Source organism: Amblyraja radiata, chromosome 14, assembly GCF_010909765.2.
Source record: "Amblyraja radiata isolate CabotCenter1 chromosome 14, sAmbRad1.1.pri, whole genome shotgun sequence".
Lineage (NCBI taxonomy): Eukaryota > Metazoa > Chordata > Chondrichthyes > Rajiformes > Rajidae > Amblyraja > Amblyraja radiata.
The window spans coordinates 43,783,854-43,805,289 of record NC_045969.1 but is presented as its reverse complement, the minus strand read 5'-3'; the positions used below and the strand labels follow the sequence as shown (position 1 = coordinate 43,805,289).

General features: G+C 42.2%; 1 protein-coding gene across 13 annotated transcripts in view; it reads left to right on the top strand.

Annotated features, from left to right (window-relative positions):
* Positions 1–21,436, top strand: part of dmd (dystrophin) — a 1,663,772-nt gene that overhangs the window by 1,483,166 nt on the left and 159,170 nt on the right. For all 13 annotated transcript variants that reach the window (XM_033033201.1, XM_033033203.1, XM_033033205.1 and 10 more), the window contains one exon: positions 17,262–17,340. In XM_033033201.1, coding sequence (XP_032889092.1) covers positions 17,262–17,340 — 79 coding nt within the window. The remainder of the gene's footprint in view (positions 1–17,261; positions 17,341–21,436) is intronic.

Here is a 21,436-nt window from a genome sequence, read left to right as displayed (position 1 = left end):
TGGGCTGAAGAGCCTGTTTCAGTTCTGTATCTCTAAACTGAACTAAATATGCCACTTTTCCTGAGTTACGAAAAAGCCAGCATTTAAGGATCTGGTTAGACATAGACATAAACTGTTTCCAGGTTCTGCACACTTGTAGTGCCACCATTGTCCGATTGCTGCTGCATTACCTTAGCTTCAGCTGGCAGTCCAGAGCATCAGTTTTATTCACATGTAGTTTCTGCATCAGAAGGACAAGGTCTGTGGTTTGGTAGTTATTAAATGTCCTGTTGAAACCCATCAAAGCAGACAAAACACCACCACAGTCTTACTCTGCATTAGTATTTTTTGACATGAAATTTTTTTGGAAAACCTGTCAGGAATGTCCTAAAACAAAGATATGAAAACAGAAGGAAGATGTGACGCACAGATCTCCGAGATTAATATCTGGTATTAAAACCTAAGTTAGAAGAATTGATTTATTTTTCCATTCAAATCTAATTCACTTTCTTCTCATCACTTCCGTCCTGAATTCTTGATAGAATATGGACAATGAACAGTCACAGTGAATGCCACAGACAGAGATGCTGTCTGACCCGCTGAGTTACTACAACTTTTTGTGTCTCTCTTCAGTATTAACCAGCATCTGCAGTTCTTTCTTACACAAAGGGATAGACATGTTCTTACTCACCACTCGGATATGATTGCTGTTTACAAATCAGTATAGAAAAATACATTTGCTTTTAAATGATCACATCATTGTTTCAGAAATTTCAATCCCCTCCGCGTAAATTAAATAGCTTTAACCTGCTCTGCAACCAAATGCTGCAGCACTGTTTGTACATCGAGATCCAGCAAAGAAGGACAACACTATCTGTTTATCTCTGTTTGAGACCTACAAGATGATATGTTGATCAGATCCAAGGCCAAGTGTCTGGTCTTTGAACAGTGTTGTGTGGGAACTTGAACGTTCACTGGTGAAGGCAGACAGAGCCTTGAATAGATGCCTCATCGGAAGGATAACACAAACACTAAAACTGCTGTGCTGGAGTGCCAGATATATTAGATAATCAGGTTCTGGCGAGCTGGAATTTCTCTGCTCATTTCTTTATCTCTCCCAGCTCTATTGAGGCTAATTGGAGCAATCTCATAACTATGATTGGTAAACCCTGGGCATTACGGCATGTACCATCAAATCTGGAGACTTTATTACAGTTTATTGAATCTGTGTGGTGGGTTTGTGGAGTTTGCATTGTGACCAAGTCCTAATACAACTGTGGATTAACAGGGGATTTGTGTCTGTTAATGAAACAATACATTTTATCCACCAGTGTTTCTCAAGGGCTGGGATCGTGCAATGGCTTCTATATTTTTATGAGCTAAAAGTTATATGGTTGCATATTTATCAAGACCTTGCAGTTAATAGCTTTTGGAAATGTCCCCAGCTCATTGTTTGCTTGGCAAGATTCCTATCAGCATATTAAGTAATGTAACTTGCCTTAAACCACCTAGTTCTCTGATACAATGTCATTTCAAGATGGAACTATGACCGTTGAACACATTAACAAACCTTTTCCTCTTTGCATCCAACAAAGGTTTGGAACCCATGAAATGATGTTGGATTGTAGCCAGAGGGTGGTGAACCTGTGGAATTCATTGCCACAGACGGCGGTGGTGGCCAAGTTAATGGGTGCTTTTAAAGCGGAGGTTGATAGGTTCTTGATTAGTAAGGGCATCAAAGGTTACAGGGAGAGGGCAGGGGAATGGGGTTGAGAGAGGAAAAGGAATGTGGAGAGATTTAGAACAATGGGACTAATGTGCGGTTAGTGTGGCTGGGTGGTTGATGATCAGTGTGGTCTGAAGGGTATATTTCCATGTTGTATCATCACTATATATAACTTGATGAGAATCTGACATTCATTCAGAGCTGCCACAAACAGATCTCCAAAGCTTACAATCTTTGCCGCTTGAAGGCACAGTGGTCTAATATCAGTAAAGCTCAGCAGGTCAGAATTGAAGAAATTTTGAGAGTTATTCTTTCTGTCTTTTTAAGGATGCAGTGGAAAAACTTGCATTTAATGGCAAGAAGAAATGGAATGTCTTAATTTGGCCTCTTCTGTCTCTAATATTACATTCAAGTGCTACCTACATGTCACGCCCAACAATGCACTCAGACACAAAGTGCTGGAGTAATTCAGCAGGCCAGGCAGCACCTCTGGTGAAAAGGAACAAGTGATGTATCAGATCGGAAACCTTGTTGGTTCCGACATGAAACAGCACCTGTTCCTTTTCCCCATAGATGCTGCCTGACCCGTTGAGTTACTCCAGCACTTTGTGTCTACCTTCAGTATGAACCAGCATCAGCTATTCCTTCCTACAAAATGTACTCGGAGAGATACATGTAAATACATTTCTCTCTTGCCTGATCCAATATATCCACAACATTTCCTGCAATTACATGTGGGGTTATTTCCTGTCATCCCTCCTGTGAGAAGCATGGATAACTAATCTTAATTTCTATTATCACAAAATGTCACAAGGATTATTGCTGCTTAGCCTGTCTGCTTTTCCAACATCAGATGTGAATGATCCAAACATTATCCCTGCTTCATCAGGTCATTTGCTGCTCCCGGGGTCGTGCCCAGATTGAATCCAACAGCCTACAGCTTGACTGAATTGCTTAACATCCAGCTAATACACAAACTCCAATTTCAATGAATCTCAAAATTGCTTTTTTTCTCCTTTTCTAAAATATTTTAATTCCAAGTCCCTACTGTGCCACCAATATCATTGAAGCTTTGATTATGTACAGTAGCTATGCATCTACATGTTAACTTTAAATTCCAGACTATCCTATCAAATATTATTCATTGTTAGATTAATAGATCGATGTAATTTCCTCCTCGTGTACAGATCAGTGGTAGAATTAATGGAGGGTTGGGAATATAGGCAGAATGAACTGGGTTTGGTTTGAATGATCAGAAATGGAATGGGTGCTTGATGGTTGAAAAGACTTGTTAGGCTGTTAGACATGTTTCTGTCTCATATCTCCCTCTCTGGCACTATCATGGTCTTTTCACAAAATTGGATACATCCCATTTCACAGTTCCAGTTGAGTTTATTGTCACGTGTACCGAGGTACAGTGAAAAGCTTTTATTGCGTGCTATCCAGTCAGCAGAAAGATGATACATGATTAGAATCGTGTCTAGATACATGATAAGCGAATAGCATTTAGTGCCAGTAAGGTCCAATCAAGCATAGTCCGAGGGTCACCAAGGAGGTAGATGGTAGTTCAGCACAGCTCTCTGGTTGTGTAGGATGAATCAGCTTGTTAAGAGATGTGAAATAGTTAGGCTGTGCTGAAGCTGTATTTAATCTGAAAGGCAACCAACCTATCTGGACTTGCCAATGAATGCAAAGCACCGTTGTTCAATTAATCACTTGCACTGGCAAGAATGGGTTTGACGTAAAAAAATATATAAAGAGATGATAACGATATTTGGCAGGAACATATTTTTCCATTTCTCAGTTTAAGGCCCAAAATGCAGACTGCATTGAATTAACCTGGGATAGTAGATAATGAATAGAATTAATTATGTGGAGCATTGTTTGTTGGAGTAGAAAGGATTAAAAAGAGATGGGATTGAATTGTTTATGGCGGGGATGTTTTTTGATAAATTAAACAGCAAAGAACTATTTCAATCGTTTGTAGAGTTGTTTTCTACGGGGCAGACGTACAATGAAGAGGGAGAGCTGAAGATTTTTATCTCTATTTAGTGTTCTTAACAGATGGACTGCTTTAAAAGATCATGAAGGAAGGAAATAGATTCTATAGCGGCTTTGTTAAGGAGACCTGAATAAGAATTGCTCACACTAAGTTGTTTCAGGATACAACATAAATAAAGTGGTGAATGGTTTCCTCCGGTGTTGTCATATCCTGACCCACGTCTTTGTTGAATCGCTAAGTTCTTGATTGTAGTACAAAGACTTAAAGCATCCTGTACACCAGTAGGGACTTTAATAAGCATTAACGTTCCCCAACATTAAATTCTGCCAAGTAAACCAGCTTGGCAGTTTGTGAGATGGAAAATATTAATATTGGCATTGGATTATTATTGGCTTCAGCTTTGTTGTGTGAATGGCTAAAGTAGAATAGCGGGTTGAGAAGAATATATTAAAATAAATATTGTATTGGTATTGGTTTATTATTGTCACGTGTACCAAGATAGATTGAAAAGCTATTGTTTGCTTTCTATCCAATTAAATTAGATAATACTATACATGAATACAATCAACGCATGCACAAGTACAACAGATAGAGCAAAGAGAAAAATACCAGAGTGCAGAATATAGTTTGCAGCGTTATAGTATTACGGTTCCAGAGAAAAATGTGATAGTCCATAAAGAAAGCAATATACATGGAAATGTATTCCTCTCACCTCCTCTCTTGCTTGATTCCTCATAAAGGTGGTGCAGTTAACTTTTCATACCCTCCAGTTTCCCTCTCCCCTACCTACCTCTCAGTCTGAAGAAGGTTCTCGACCCAAAACGTCACCTATTCCTTTTCTCCAGAGAAGCTGCTGGGCCTGCTGAGTTACTCGAGCATTTTGTGTCTATCTTCAGTGTAAACCAGCATCTGCAGTTCCTTCCTGCACATTTTGTGTGCTCCATCGTGAAATCTCCTCAAGGTATGCATACTTTGAAGAAATTCTCTGTACCCTTTCATATCTCTAGTTTCCCTCTCCCCTGACTCTCAGTCTGAAGAAGCGTCTCGACCTGAAACATCACCTATTCCTTTTCTCCAGAGATGCTGCCTGACCCGCTGATTTACTGAAGCATTTTGTGTCTATCTTCAGTGGAAACCAGCATCTGCATACTCATAACTAATTCCAGTTCATTAACATCATATATTAGGTTGGCTTTATTTTCTAATTCTCCATAGATGTTAGCTGACTTGTGAGTGTTTCCAATATTTTTTGTTTTTATTCGATCCCTTACATGCCTGTGAATAATTTTTTCACTAAGGCCAGCTTTATACCAAAGTTATGAATTTGTGTAAGAGTCATCAATTCGTTTTGGAAGCCACAACAAATTAAATGTGCAGGACTGAGCTTGTTATTTAATCAGACATTTCTCCCAGAAACAATGAATTTGTGAACACATTAGGGCCAGAACTAATGCAGTTGCAATACAGATTTTCTGCTGAAATGTAATTACAGAAATGTTCTGGGTTCCTTTAGATTCCTTTAACATAACCAAGTTCCTCTGAATACCCAATGCAAAATATTTTTTACCTAAGTCTGTATAAATCTATTTTGCTCAGTTCATTCCAAACTCCATCCAATGGTACCAATGTGGACTGGACTATCAAGAGAAATAAATGCAATATAATTGTGATTGTTTACCATTTGAAGCTGGTTGAATATGTATGGAGTAACCCTGTTACTGAGCACCAGTGTAATAGTTTAGATGGTAATAGTAGACACAAACTGCTGGAGTAACTCAGCGGGTAAGGCAGTTTCTCTGAAGAGAAGGAATGGGTGATGTTTCGGGTCGAGACCCTTCTTCAGACTCCAGCATTTTGTGTCTACCTTTGATTTAAACCAGCATCTGCAGTTCTTTCTTACACAGTTTAGATGAATTAAGTCACCCATTAAACCTTTCCCTTAATTTTCATTTACGTGTAACTAATTAGACATGAATGATGAAAGGCTAAACTGATTTCCTTCATTTCCACTATTATCCCAAGTCAAAATTACAGGAAAATTGAATTATAAATGCTGCACTAAACGTGCCAAAATAATTAAACAGTTGCCCATGGTTCTCAGCATTTGCTGCTCTTAGAACATAGAACAGTACAACATGGGAAGATGCCCTTTGGCCCACAATATCTGTGCTGAATATTATGCCAATACCATCTCTTATCTTTCTGGATGCCGTAATCCCTATCCCTCCATTCCCTGTATATCCACGTGCTTCTACAAACACCTCTCAAAATGCTGCTATTGTATGTGCCTCTACCACCACCACGAGCAACGCCTTTCAGGCACTCACCACCTTCTGTGTAAAAAATAAGCTTGCCCCACACATCTCCTTTAAACATTGCCCCTCTCACCATAAAGCTATGCCCTCTGGAAGGTTTCCTTGAAAACGACACCAATTTCCTTCAGCAGTGTCACATTCGAGAAGATGGAACTACAAAATAAAAAGATGCAGGTTCAGATGAGAAAAATGGATGCAAATTGGAAGAATAGACGGGATTTAAGATAATTAAGATAATTGTGGTTGAGAAAACAAACAAAAATGGGTATGTGACCTTGAAAGTAAAATTCTCAATGCAGGGCTGGCTCGTGACAGAATTGCAAATGAATATAATCTGAAAACATGAACGAAACGTGGCAGGTATTACAATGGGAAATTGCTACAAGTACATACCACCATCAATGGACAGTGGTGGAGAGGTCGAGTTGCTGCCTCACAGCATCAGAGACCCACATTGATCCTGGCCACAGGTGCTGTTTGCAGAGTTTGCACGTTCTCCCATTGACAGCAAAGGTTTTCCTCAGGTGCTCGGGTTTCCTCCCACACTTAAAAGACATGTAGGTTAATTGGCTTGTGTAAATTGTCCCTAGTCTGCAGGATAGAACTAATGTATGGTGATTGCTGGTCAGTGAGTCGTAAAGCCTGGTTCCACATTGTATTTCTAAACTAAACTAAATAAATCAATATACATTTGGTTCAGAAGGGTCAAGCTTTCCTATGTTATTTTGTCCATTTACCTCCACACCACCATCCCCCGTTTCCCCAACTCCTCTCGTCCCCGGTATCAATACTCAGTTCTTCAGCATCACCTCAGGAAGCACCAGAACTCTGTGCCTTCAAAGGAAGATGAATAAGTGTTCATAGACACAAAAAGCTGCAGTAACTGGGACAGGCGGCATCTCTGGAGAGAAGGAATGGGTGACGTTCTGGGTCTACTCCAGCTTTTTGTGTCTATCTTCGCTTTATAGTAACAGCATCTGCAGTGTCTTCCTATGCAGATAAATCCTTTTTTTTTCAATTAAATGAATGTCATTCATGAGATAAAGTAAACATGAATACCCGAACATTTATTTGAAGAATAATCAGTTGAAGCCTGAGCTCAGCTGAATAAATGTGCATAGAATAGAATGCTATTTATTGTCAATCAAACCTGGGTTTGAACGAAATTCCATTTCTACAGTTTTTTTTACATTGCAAAACAATCCAAGACCCACACTTAACACAGTTTACATAAACATCCATCACAGTGAGTCTCCAACATCTCCTCACTGTGATGGAAGGCAAAGTCTATATCTCTTCCCTTTGTTCCTTCTCCCGTGGTCCAGCAGTCCAACTGCAGTGTCGAGGCGAACTGGGGCTCCGATGTTAAAGCCCCCGGCGGGCGATGGTAAGTCCTGAGGCCGTTTAAGCCACGCCGGGCGATGTTAGGCCCCGGCTCCATGTCCTTCAAACCCGCGATTCCAGCGGGAGAAGTCGCCGTTGCGGAGCTCGGAAAAGCGGTCTCCCACCAGGGACCTGCGAGCTCCCGATGTTCCCGTCCACCGGGTCTGCGGCCAGTGCCTCCGAACTCCAAAAGTCGGGTCGCAGCCGCACGCCACCACAGCTCTTCCCGCTCCGAAGTTGGCCAGCTCCGCGATGTCAGTTCCGCAGGCTCTGCAACTGAAGCCCCCGGGTTAGTCCCGGCCGGAGGTCGCCGCCGGCTCCACGAAGTTAGGCCCAACGACATCCGAGACCCGACAGGGAACAGTCGGGTCCCCGCACAGGGATGAGATTAACGGTTTCCCCCACAGCCCCCCCACCACCCCCCACATATACACAGCTAAAAAAAATAATAAAAACTGACTCAAAGGCATACATTTAACAAGACAAAAAATAAAAAAAGACAGACGACTGTAGTCGAGCCGCTGCCGTTAGGCGCCGCCACTCCCACATTGGGTGGTGTATTGATGCAGATGGACAAGGAAAGCTTTGATCTTTTGCCTGTGTTGTGTGAACTGACATCGGATCAGCTGACTGCAAAGCCACAGTCGATGATCTCAGTGTGCCGGACAAGAACCAAATCTGCACAAATTCCTGAATCTGGTCTTTTTCTCAGTTCCCCTCGTTGAAGACGCACTGGTGCCGACGTGAGATGTGAGAACATCCTGATCGCTGTTAACGTTTCCTGGTTGCATTCCTTCTCTAAACTGACAACACAGCCAGGGGTTTAAGGTAGTTAACCCACCTCACAGCACAGATAAGTGCACTGAGTAGTAAAAGATATGCGTGCCCAGGAGGGGGCAAGTATGCTTTCTAACCGCCTGTTTCAGCGCGGCACGGTGGTGCAGAGGTAGAGTTGCTGCCTCACGGCGCCAGAGACCCGGGTTCGATCCCGACTACGGGTGCTATATGCACGGAATTTGTACGTTCTCCCCGTGACCGTTTTTCACCCCCTGTTCTCAATGAGTACGTCCAATTTGGAAAAGCCCACCTATTTGCCTGTTGATATTGTTATCAATTCATTACAAATTGTACCCAGATCCCAGGGAATGAGGAGAGAAAAGGAAGTCAGCTTGTGAATCGTGCATTTAAGTTATGTTACAATGGTTTGCTGTGTGAGATCCTTTCAGAATGTCAGTGTGCCAAAGGTTTCATTTGCAAGTTGCTGCTTGATAAGTATGAATGCTAAGTAATGAAAGAGTTGAAAGTATGCTGTGTGCTTTGTATGGCCCAGTAGTAGGTGTGTAGCAGGTTAACAATGTAAATGCTTAGACAGTGCCGGGTACTGTTACCATGGTAACTTTCTTGAGGTATGCTATTCTCTCATTCTTTATAGTTTGGTCCAATGAATGCTGCATTTTTATCTGAAGTGTAAAACTTTCAGATCACACATAAAACAGTGTCTCCATCAACCATTCAAACACTTTATGTCTCATTTAGCCACTTCTTTTGACTCCGTAATGCTATTGTCATCTCACTTCTTGACATACAATCCAAACCATTTTTCCCATCATACCAGCCAAATTGGACAACTACCTTAAACTATTCACCCTGACTGTACAAACCAATTTACAGGCACTGCTTATAAGTTATTAACCACGCAGCCCGTTTCAGACAGGTCAGTAAATCCTCCTGTAAATTTGCACCCAGTTAATCCTCCGTGTTTGTGAAATCAGCCTTTTGTCTGGATAATTAGATTCATCACAAGTATTAAAATTGAGCTGCAAGCTGGAGCTGGAAGGGAGAAATGTGTAATCAAAACTGGTGTAAATAGATGGACTGCCATTTAATCCACAGCAACTGAATTTAATCTAATAAATCAACCTTGTGGGTGAATATGCTCAGTGGCTTCAAGCTGTTGGTGAGGATGCTTGGCTCCGAGATGAAATTTAAGGGACTTAAACATTATTTGTATGGAGGAAAATATGTAAGAGCAAAGCTAGTCAGTGGGTGGCATCGAGGCGCAGCTGGTAGTGCTGCTTCCTCACAGCGCCAGAGACCCCGGGTTTGATCCTGACCCCGGGTGCCGTCTGTGTGGAGTTTGCACGTTCTCCCTGTGACTGCATGGTTTTCCTCCAGGTGCTCTGACTTCCTCCCATATCACAAAGACGTGCAGGTTTGTAGGTTAATTGGACTCTGTAAATTGTGCTTTGTGTGTAGGAAATGGATGAGAAAGTGGGATAACATAGAACTAGTGTAAACAGGTGATCAATGGTCATTGTGAACTCGGTAGTGTCAAGAGTCTGTTTCTAGGCTTTAATTTTCAATCAATCAATCAATCAATCAATCAATAAACATTATTTGTATGGAGGAAAGTATGTAAAAGCAAAGCCACCCATTATTAGTCTGAAGAAGGGTTCGGCCCGAAACGTTGCCTATCTCCTTTGCTCCATACATGCTGCTGCACCCGCTGAGTTTCTCCAGCATTTTTGCGTACCACCCATTATTAGTCCTGGAATTATTTTTTCTTTTACTATTAGAAATATAGAAACAAAGAAAATAGGTGCAGGAGTAGCCTTCGAGCCAGCACCGCCATTCAATATGATCGTGGCTGATCATCTAAAATCAGTACCCCGTTCCTGCTTTTTCCCCATATCCCTTGATTCTGTTAGCAGTAAGAGCTATATCTAACTCTCTCTTCAATATATCCAGTAAATTGGCCTTCTGTGGCAGAGAATTCCACAGATTCACAACTCTGGGTGAAAAAGTTTTTCCTCATCTCAGTTGTAAATGGCCTACCCCGTATACTTAAACTGTGATCTTTGGGTTTGGACTCCCCCAACATCGGGAACATTTTTCCTACATCTAGCCCGTCCAATCTCTTAAGAAATGTATATGTTGTAGTGGCCTGGTCAAGGTCAGGAAAAGACCGGACACCAGGCGGATTCAAAAGAAGCTTTTTAATGGTAGCCGTACGAGAACACACACCCGACACCCTTATCTCCACCCCTCGGGAGTCGTCTGGAAACCCCGTGGCAGACCAACGCCCCTGTCCCTCAATCGGCGAGGGGGATGATCCAAGGAGTGGCCTACCCCACAGGGACCGCCACAATGTTTCTATAAGATTCCCTCTCATCCTTCTAAATTCAATGATCAATAGTCAGATTTATTCGTCACATACACAATGAAGTGCAATGAAATGAACTTGCCAGCAGCGGTACAATAAAAAAGAACACACAGAACACAATAAAAAATTTAACACATATATTCCACCACAGCATTCATCACTGTGGTAGAAGGCACAAAGTTCAGTCAGTCCTCCTCCATTTTCCCCGTGGTCGGGACCATAAACCTCTGCAGTCGCCGCTGCGGGCGGCCAGATGTAAAGTAAGTCCCGAATCGGTGCTTCCCGACCGGAGACCGTGGCTTGAAGATGATGTAGGCCGCAGGCCGGCGGTCGGAGCTCCTTTCCAGGGATTCCCGGTGAGGGATCCCGCTCCGGATGGTAAGTAAGTAAGTCCCCAGTGAATATAAGCCCAGTCGATCCATAATTTCATCATATGTCATTCCCGCTATCCCAGGAATAGAAAGACTCCAATCAAAATATTAGTTCTCTGTACTACGCTGCTTCCCTTTAGTTGCCTGTTATCATCAGTAAAATGCCTTTCTTCCAAGTTGACATTGTAAACTCCAAGAGGATGCCTGTTTCATGGTGTGGGAAGGAACTACAGATGCTGGTTTAAACTGAAGGTGGACACAAAAAGCTGGAGTAACTCAGCAGGACAAGTAGCATCTCTGGAGAGAAGGAATGGGTGATGTTTCGGGTCGAGACGGAAAGTCGGGTCTGAAGAAGGGTCTCGACCCGAAACGTCACGCATTCCTTCTCTCCAGAGATGACACTTGCCTGTCCCGCCGAGTTACTCCAGCTTTTTGTGTCTATCTCCTATTTCATGGTGACTAACTCTAGATATTGCAATGGGGCATTTGCTGAATGAGGTAATTCCATTAAAGCCCCTGTCCCACTTTCCCGAGTTACTCACGAATTCTCCCGAGTTTTCCCCTTGATTCAAACTCGGAGATGCCAGCCTTTGGTACTCGGGGCTATTTTTTTTACTCGACATTTTTGAACATGCTGAAAAAACGTCCCGACTTACCTGATGCTCCGAGTACCTACAGCTGGCATTACAAGCCGCTACAAAATATCTACTGACTCCGACGGCCTCCTACGGACTTGCTACGGACATTCTCCGAGTTTGAATCAAGGGGAAAACTCGGGAGAATTCGTGAGTAACTCGGGAAAGTGGGACAGGGGCTTAACTAAGAGTACGTGTGTATGTAAAACAAAGAATCTTGCTCTGACATGTCACATGTGATAATAGAGTATCATTCATTCAGAAGTTGAAGCATAGAATAAATGACAGGGTGGTGAGTGGTGTGAGGCAAAACTGCATCATAGGCCACAAATCCTTGAAGGCCACAGGACAGGTCAATAAGCTGGTTGAAGAGGCAAGTGAGATTCTTTACTAGCTGAGGCATGAAAAACGTAAAGATGGGAGGTTATACTGAGCACTATACTGTGCGAATTAAGCCACTGCTTGACGATTGCATGCTCTTCCGGTCGCCACATTTAAGAGAGGTGAGTGAACCAGAAAAGCTGCAAAGCTGATTTGTAAAGATGTTGATAGGACTGGAAAATGGGCTTACTTTTCCACAAACAGGAGAAACTGAGGAGAGACCTAACTACACTATATAAAGTGATGGAAGGGCATGCTTCCTCCAGCAAAGGAAGGGTAATAAGCAGGGAAACACACTGGTATCTTGGTCAACACTGAGTTCCCAGGGACTCGAGCATGATTTGAATTGGTAATGCAATAGGTTACTGCAACATTGTATGCGTAGAGATAGTTCCTGGTAGTGCAACTGTGCAGGGAACCTTGTGCAAACCCCTATCCTCTCATTACTGCTTGCTGCTGTACCGCGAGACTGGCACAGGTCTAGCAATAAATTTCCCCGTGTGTTGGTGTGGATTGGCTGTATGTGAGGACCAGCATTACACGGGCCAGGAAATTCAGTGAAACAACTGAATGCACTGATTGGAGACCAAATGCATCTGGTTGGACTGAGGATAGAGTGTGGTGATTGGAGGAGGGAGACGTGCCCAGGTCATAGGGTCACAACGGCAGCCCTGGACACAGACCTGTGCCTCATCCGCAGCCAGGATCGATCCCGGCCGGCTCTCCGGTGCTGCAATCGCTGCTGAACCGCCACTGGACCACCCCCGTCCCCGCCAACTCCTTCCACAGTAAAAATATCCTCACGGCCTATGTGAGCAACAGCATGATTCAGACAAGTAGTTAGGAAGGATCAGCATAAAGTGAAGGAATTATTAAACCCATGCATCAGGTTTCTTGCAGGATCTCTCAAGAGCTTTGAGCAAACAAGATGAAAATTGCCGTGTGAGAATTTTGTAAAGAAAAGGCCAGTCAGTAAATATTCTGGTCAATATTTTGCAATAAAATAGGATTTTTTGTTTCAATTTTAATCATTTCGAATGAATGTCAAGTGTCACCCTCGTAGATTATTTTCTTTTTAGAACTCATCCCCCATCAGGACATGAAAGGTAACTCTCCATGATAAATGAGTGCTCCTGTCAGTAATAATCTATTTGTAATTTAATGTTCTAATTATCTCTGGATAAAAGTCGAGGATCAGTTTGATGTTGCTTTGTTAAGAAATAAAAGAAAGATCAAATAATATTGATTCATATGGAAATGCTTTATGCTGCTGAAGCTGCGGGGTACAAATAAGAAGAACAAGTACTTGCTTGGGATATCAAAATTGCTTGGGATATCAAAATTGATGTTAAAGCCGAAGATTCACTTTTGCCATTGATACAGTATAACATGGACACCGCAAACTTTTAAAGAGCACTGTATTTGTTACAATGATAAAATATAGGGTGTTGGGATGATTTGCAGTGAACCTGCAGAAAGTTATAGCTCTGTAATAGTTAGGAGATGCCAAATACATCGTAAATTGCAACAATGAATGTTCAAAAATGGCAGTCGCAAGAGATTGTTCAGACATAATAATATCCCTACCTGTTTATTTTTATTATTGCAATCGGATTGCATTTTAGCTTTATCGAATTACTGATGCCCTGAGGTCACAAGGCACAATATGGTGCCTGTAATTATGGCACAAGCATGGTTCCACGTACAGTTTGTGTGCGTCCATGTGCCCGAGTGAAATTAATGGTGAGAATTTTCTCCTGTCCTGGATGATGCCACAAATGTACATGGGGTTGCTTAAAATATTGAATCTGTGCAACCCATGCCTGTGACAAAAGTTTGTGAATGAACGTGATTGATTGAAAGTCACTGGGTCTGAATTCATGGGCTGAAATTAAGTTTGAATTTGCCGCTTGTGACATACGGCATAAGGCCAGCCTCAACCTGAAAGTGAAGCCACGTACAGTTCAAGGGCATGCTGCAATTAGGCGCCAGCCACAATGCAAAAGTGAAACCTACTACAATTACCTGTGGAGCCACATGCCCAGCAAAGCCATCATGAACCATTTTTATTTATTTATTCACAGGAAGCAGGTCTCATAAGTAAAGGGCCTGTCCCACTTACACGACCTTGGCTCGCAAATTACGCAACCTCGTGGTCGCTTGAGGCGTATGGGCACCGTATGGCCACGCGGGGCCGGTCCTACTTAGAAGTTCGGAGTTGTGCGAGGCTGATCCCAACATCGTGCAGGGCTCCGAAGTTCTTGCAGTGGCCGAAATCTTTGCGCGCCAACGGCCTATCGGCCCGCGTACGCACGCAGGCGCATTGCAATCATATGCAGCGTCTTGACGTCGTACGCAGCGTCTTGACGGCGTACGCAGCATCTTGACAGCATACGCCTAGCGCGTGGCGTAGCGTGATGACGTCACCGCCCGGCGTGGCGTTGCGTGATGAAGTCACCGCCCGACGCCGTGCGACGCCCAAATTCAGTCGGCCCACCTCCTGCCCAGATGATTTGTGAGCATGACGTAAATGACGTCACTCGAGAACTTAGCGCGAACTTAGCGCGACCTCCGCTTCCGGTTGGTTGCGCCAAACGCACGCAATCGCATGCAAGTGAGACAGGCCCTTAAGGCTGCACCGTATCCATCTCTAATTGCCCACATTAATGGGATAGTTACGTCGCAAAACACACAGAGCCAAACCAAGAAAGAATGGTCGATTTTTTTTCCAGAAGGACCTGACTGATCCAAATGTTGCGTTCTGATGACAATCCATTATTTACATGGTTTTCAATACCAATGTTAATTCTTTAATTCTGGAGTGTTTTAATTCCCAATATTTTATCTGCCCTGCGGCCAATGAACAAGTCCACCACTGATTTTCCGGCACCCTCGGTTCCAGAGCCTTGCCTGATTTATCTGCTTTGCCGGACCAACAGAGGTCAGGTATTAATAGTAATTCAACAATACACCTCTGACCCATTAAATAAACCCCTCTCATGTCTCGAAAGCACCATAGACTGCTAGAAACTAATAATTATAATAATGGAAACTATTAACTCTTTTGGGATGGAGGTATACGTCCCAAAAGACCACGTGCCCCACACAATGCCATCTGTGGAGCTCATAATTTTGTCTGGGTTAAAGCTGACGGTAAATCAGTGGTGATCCCACACGTCTGACCCTGAATGCCTATGATTCCCATCCAGAACCTGGGCAGCATGCAAAAAAGAGAGTATCTTGACCCCTCCAAGATCAGGGCATCATGTTCTCTTGCAAAGGTTCAATAGATGAGTTATCACCACTTCTGAAGTGTCCGGTTTGATGTTGCTACATTACTGACTATGTCAGTAATATTGGAAGATATAATGGAGGCTTACTTTTGCATGAAAGAGGATTGAATTCGCAAAGTTTTTATTTTGGGCATTTCTACTAACACTGCAGCAGACAGTGATTGCTGAAGTTGTGTTCAAGTCAATAATTCCTTTGTGTTGGTCTTCTCATGTTTGGTTTCGAACCCATCTCACGATGTTATCTTTCAGCATATTGTGCCTTTCGTGGTGTTGGGCTCAGTGTGGTAGCAGACCATGAAGTTTCATGCAATATGCTGCACATAGTTAGTGTTGCTGATGCAACGTAAACACGTTCACACCTTCGCTAAAATAGCAGTAAACAAAAGAGATGCTAACATTTGCTACTAATATTGCACAGCTTGCTTTCAACTCTCTTCTGTCACTTTCCTCCCCCTCCACCCGTCTTCCTGTGGTTCTGATTATATAAATAATGCAACATACTAACTGTTCGTGAGGCTCCTGGCAGGTGAAGAAATGTATATCACTCACCAGTCTTAATTTGATGATTTATTCAGATTAGTCCGGTTCGGGCCCTTTCCATTCCCTTCAGTCTCCACTAGCACTTTACCTGGTGGATAATCAGAATAATCGACTCATTTTTTACACTGCCTCTTCAAACCACAGGTTCCATTGCTCAATAGCACCACGAGTATTAATATGATTTACAAAAAGGAATCAGCAATTCAAATAGTTTGGGTCAGTACACTCATCTTTCATTTTGTAACTAGATTTAGGACCTGCCCAGATGAATGGATTGATGTTTATCACTGCTGGCACAACATTTAATGCAAAGCTCTTCCCAATTTGGCATTCACTCGACAATCTCACATGGAGGCATTTCTTAAATTTTTTTGTGGGACATTAGCATCACTGGCAAGACCAACACTTATTGCCCAACTTTAACTGGGCAAACTTGGCCATTTTAGAAGGTGGTTAAGTCATCCATATTGCTGTTAAACTAGAGTCGCCTGGAGCCCTGACGTGTTTAAGTCAATAATTCCTTTAATTTAGTCAGGGGTTATGGGGGAGAAGGCAGGAGAATGGGGTTAGGAGGGAGAGATAGATCAGCCATGATTGAATGGTGGAGTAGACTTGATGGGACAGATAGCCTAATTCTGCTCCTCTCACTTATGACCTTATGAGCAGATTACCTTCCACAAAGCAAATTGGAACACACGTCTTTATTTTAAACAACTGTCAATTGTTTCATGATCTTTATTGAAGAGTACAGTCTTTTAGTTCTGATGATGGAATTAATGGAATTTAAAATCCTGAGCTGGGGGGAACTCAGATTGCTAGTTTGTTCTCTGGATTGTTGCTTTCGTAACAGTGCCAGCGTGCTGCTTTACTTTGTGAAGGGAAAGGATTGCCTGACTGCGGGAGGTGAAGAAATTGGATGGGGTGGCTGGAAAAGGTGAAGAATGGAAAATCTTCTAAAAATGGAATTTGGCAACACTGCAGAGAGTGTAGCATTTTCTTTGTGATGTTCGTGACAGTGTGACACAAAAGAAGGAAGGCGTTCCACTTCCCTGCAACAATGGCCAAAGAACTGAATTGACCATAAATATAAATTGAAATTGGTATTTTTGACAGGGAAAATGTCCCTGTAACCAGAAACAATCCGCACTCTGATTCTGCTAAAAATGTATTTATATTCGTGTCCTATTGCTGTATAAATGAAAGAGGAAGAGTAGACAAATCCTGTTAGTATTAAAGTCAAAATTATACTTTGATGGCTAGTTATGTGGTTCATGGCAATATTTGTTTTAAAGAGAAAAGATTTCGATGAAAAATTATGATTCAGAGGAAAGGAAGACTGAAATACTTGCACACGTTTAATTTGATTCCTTGAAAAGAAAGTTAATGCAGAAATATGGTTTCACAACTGATTGTGACAGTGGCAAACTTGATCTTGTCCGCCATGCTCCTAACTCGCCTCTTCTATCTTTTCAGGTGTCTATAGATGAACGTCTGAAACAGCTACATGAGGCTCATAGAGATTTTGGACCCACATCCCAGCACTTCCTGACAAGTAAGTAATGGGCTACCACCATCAAATTGTAATATTCCCAATAATATTCTGGAAGTAACATATTATTTTTTAAATAGATTGAATTATTGCCGTATTTATAATATCCTGGGATGTAAAGTCAAAAAAAGACCTACGAACTGTGATTTATTTATCAATCCCATTTATCCTTCTCTCAAAGAAAAGCTTTTGGCTTGGAACTTTTATTTGATTTTTTTGCAAAACAACCTGTTTACTCAGACTATCTTCCCATCAGCACACCACTGCCTTCCCTCCATCCAGAAAATGAATGATTAGTGCAGAATAACAGGCTTTCTGTAGGTTCAGGCACCTTTATAATAGAAAACAATGTCATCAATTGATAGTGAAAGATTGCACCTGTAATCAACAAGAAAGCACAGTTGAGTTAATCATATTGCTATTGGTTAGAACACAAAGTGCTGGAGTAATTCAGCGGGTCAGGCAGCATCTCTGATGGAGATGGAGACATCTCTGATTTCCATCATGCAGCATCTCAGATGGAGATTGGATTTTCTGAAATCTATCTCCTCTGATAGATAGGAGACGTCGACTCTGAAGAAGGGACCCTACCTGAAACATTGCCTATTCATGTCCTCCAGAGATGCTGCCTGACCCACTGAGTTACTCCAGGACTTAGTCCACGACACAAAATTCTAGCATTTGCAGTTCCTTACCTCATAAGTTCATCAGTGATAGGAACAGAATGAGTCCATTCGGCCCATCTATACGTCTCCATATTGTTGTTGGGCTGAGTTAACCCTCAAAATATCCTCAAAACATTTTCCAGCCAATTAAGTAAATTTAAATAGTATTCCGTGTTGTTATACAGGAAAATTGTATTACCAGTTTTTTGTAATGAATTTCTTAGGATTGGAGTATTACTGGTAAGACCGGTATGTATTACCCATCCCTAGTTACCCTTGAGAAGGTGATAATAAGTTGGCTTCTGGAACCATTGCTGTTCCTTCCAGTTATTGTACTACCATATTGCTCTTGGGTAAAGGAGTTCCACAATTTAGATCCAGCAAAGATAGACTGCTGGCAATATATTTCCAAATGAGGACTTGGAGATAAATGCACTAAAGGGGGTATTTCCAGTGCACCAGCTGCCCTTGTCCTTCTTGGTGGAAGAGATTATGGTTTGAGGGGTTTTGTTGTAATAGTCTGGGTGATTAACTCCAATGCGCCGTGCAAGCAGTGTGTGCTGGTACCAAAGGAATGAATGTTCAGGGTGGATGATGGTGGTCCTGGGACATTGGCAGATATGTTTTGAAATTGGAATGATTACCCACAAACAACTGCAAAAAATTGGGATGACTGAGGTCAAGTAGGTTTCTCTCTGGAAAAAAAAAAGACACAAAGCTTTGGAGTAACTTAGCAGGTCTGGCAGCATCCCTGGAGAACACGGATAGGTGACATTTCAGGTCGGGACTTCTCTTCAGACTGAAAGGCCAATCAGACTGGAAGAGGTCCCGCCCTGAATCATCACCTATCCATATTCTCCAGAGATGCTCAGAGATGCAGAATCAGGCCATTCGGCCCATCAAGCCCACTGCGCCATTCAATCATGGCTGATATATGTTTCCTTCTCAACTCCATTCTCCTGCCTTCTCCCCATAACCCCTGACACCTGTACTAATCAAGAATCTGTCAATCTCCGCCTTAAAAATATCGATTGAAGGCCTCCACGGGGTCTGTGGCAATGAATTCCACAGGTTCACCACCCTCTGACTAAAGCTACTGCCTGACCCATTGTATTACTCCACCACTTTGTGTCTTTAATTCAGTTCCCTGATGGCGCGCAAGTTTATATTATGGAATGCAGAGTACCTTATTCTGTAATGTCGAAAGGACCTCAAAGCAAACAGATCCTCCAGCCATAAATGATAACAATTCCATACCATGCAAGTATTTAGTTTATTGTACCGAGGTTCAGAGAAAAGCATTAGGGATTTGTAATGTACTTTGATACAATGAATCCCTTGAAATTAGCAAATCATAAAGACGACATTGTCTTGTTAATGGAATACACATCTTGAACACTAGCACTATCCCACACACACTAGGGACAATTTTCATTTTACATTTTATAATTTACATTTATACCAAGCCAATTCACCTACAAACCTGTACTTCTTTGGAGTGTGGGAGGAAATTGAAGATCTCTGAGAAAACCCACGCTGGTCATGAGGAGAATGTACAGACAACACCTGTAGTCAGGATCGAACCCAGGTCTCTGGCACTGTAAGGCAGCAGCTCTACCGCTACGCCACAGTGCCGCCCAAAGAATAGATTACTGTAAGTAGCTAACATTGAATGCCCAGCCTTTGTCTCTGTCCTTTGTTCCCCCCCCCCCCCCCCACCCCTCCCACCATGTCAACCCACACCTGCACAGTTTATCGTCAAGAGTACGGGGGTGGTACAGTGGCGCAGCGGTAGAGTTGCTGCCTTACAGTGCCAGTGACCCGGGTTCGATTGTGACTACATGTGCTGTCTGTATTGTGTTTGTACGTTCTCCCTGTGACTGCGTGGGTTTACTATGGGTGCATACTCCAAAGATGTACAGGTTTGTAGGTTAATTGGCTTTGATTTAAAAAATTGTAAATTGCCCCAAGTGTGTAGGATTGGGGACCGAAGGCCCTATTTCCATCCTGTATCTCTAAAGTCTAAAAACTAGGGCCTTTAAAATGTCTTCTGAAGTTGAAGGTTTCTTTGCAATGTTCTTGCTGCACTTGATTTTCCTGTGAGTGAAATAGAAAATATGTTGGATGGATGTCCTTTCTGTTTATTTTCCTATTGACATCACCTGTTAGCTCAAGGGGTTTCTGCTCATAACTCTCAAGACATGTACTTTATCATGGTTGCCAGTGACAATAATGCTGATGTCAAGTCTTGTGTGTTAAAGTACAAGTAGTGAATGCTTGTATCACTGGAGAATTTTGAAATGTACTATATGTGTTTCCACCACATCAGCAGAAATGTTCATCTTTCCTCTACTGCTTTCTTTGCAATGAGCTGAGGCTGGTATATAAATGCAATATAAATTGCTATATAAATGTAAGCCTATTGTCACAGGTAACCACATTTTCATGCAAGATGGCAGGCTCACTATCCCACAACACCTTGAGACTTTAAGAGAGAAGAAGAATGACAATAATCCTGAACTATTTGAACGTAAACAGTTTAGTACTTGCTGAAGCATGATGATTTGGTAATTGTAGATGTAACATCTATCCTGCTATGTAAAGGGAGGTTTTAACATCATTGGGACTGGTAAATGTGTAGAGACAGTCTTGCCAGCTGATAAAAAGTATATTACTTGACTGGAATCTGGAATAAAAGTTACCCAGAGGGTACACAAAAATGCTGTTATGTACAAAAAAACGTTATCCTAAAATAATTTGAAATCATTGACAATACCAGGACTTCATTAATGCTGTATCCTTTATCCTTAATTGATTTGTCAAAGTTAACAAGACGGAAAATTCATGGATATTCATGGGTTAACATAATTTTGCCAGTAGATCATTCTCTGGACTCTTTGTCACTGTGCAAGCACTGACTTGCCTTAAAGGTTGCTCTGGCAACCCCTTGAACATTGCAACAAGTTTTAGCAGACTGACTGGTGCTAATTTACTCCTTAGTGATGTTCCAAAGCCTACCTTTTACAAGAGAAATCTTATTCAGAGTTACTTTACAGTCCATCTACAATGGAAGTTGTGAGGACAGTGTTGTGGAGAAGCTTTCAACTGGATTTTCAACAGGATCAGTTTGATTATTACTAATTTTAGGAATGTACCTGCCTCCCGATATCACTCCAGCAGAGTAAACTACTGCTTGATGCTTTTCCTATCACATTCCAGGGATTGCTTGGTTTTTAAAGAAAATTGCTTTCCTTTTGACATTTCATGCTTGTTTATTCAGGAAATCTGTGGATACTGTTACTGCTACCCCAGATAAATTCACATTTCAACTCTGGGATTTTTCCGATCTGTCCATCGCACCAAGTGATGCATTTGCCCAGTGGACCATTACATTTACATTTACATTTATACAGCTCTCTTCAAAACCACAGCAT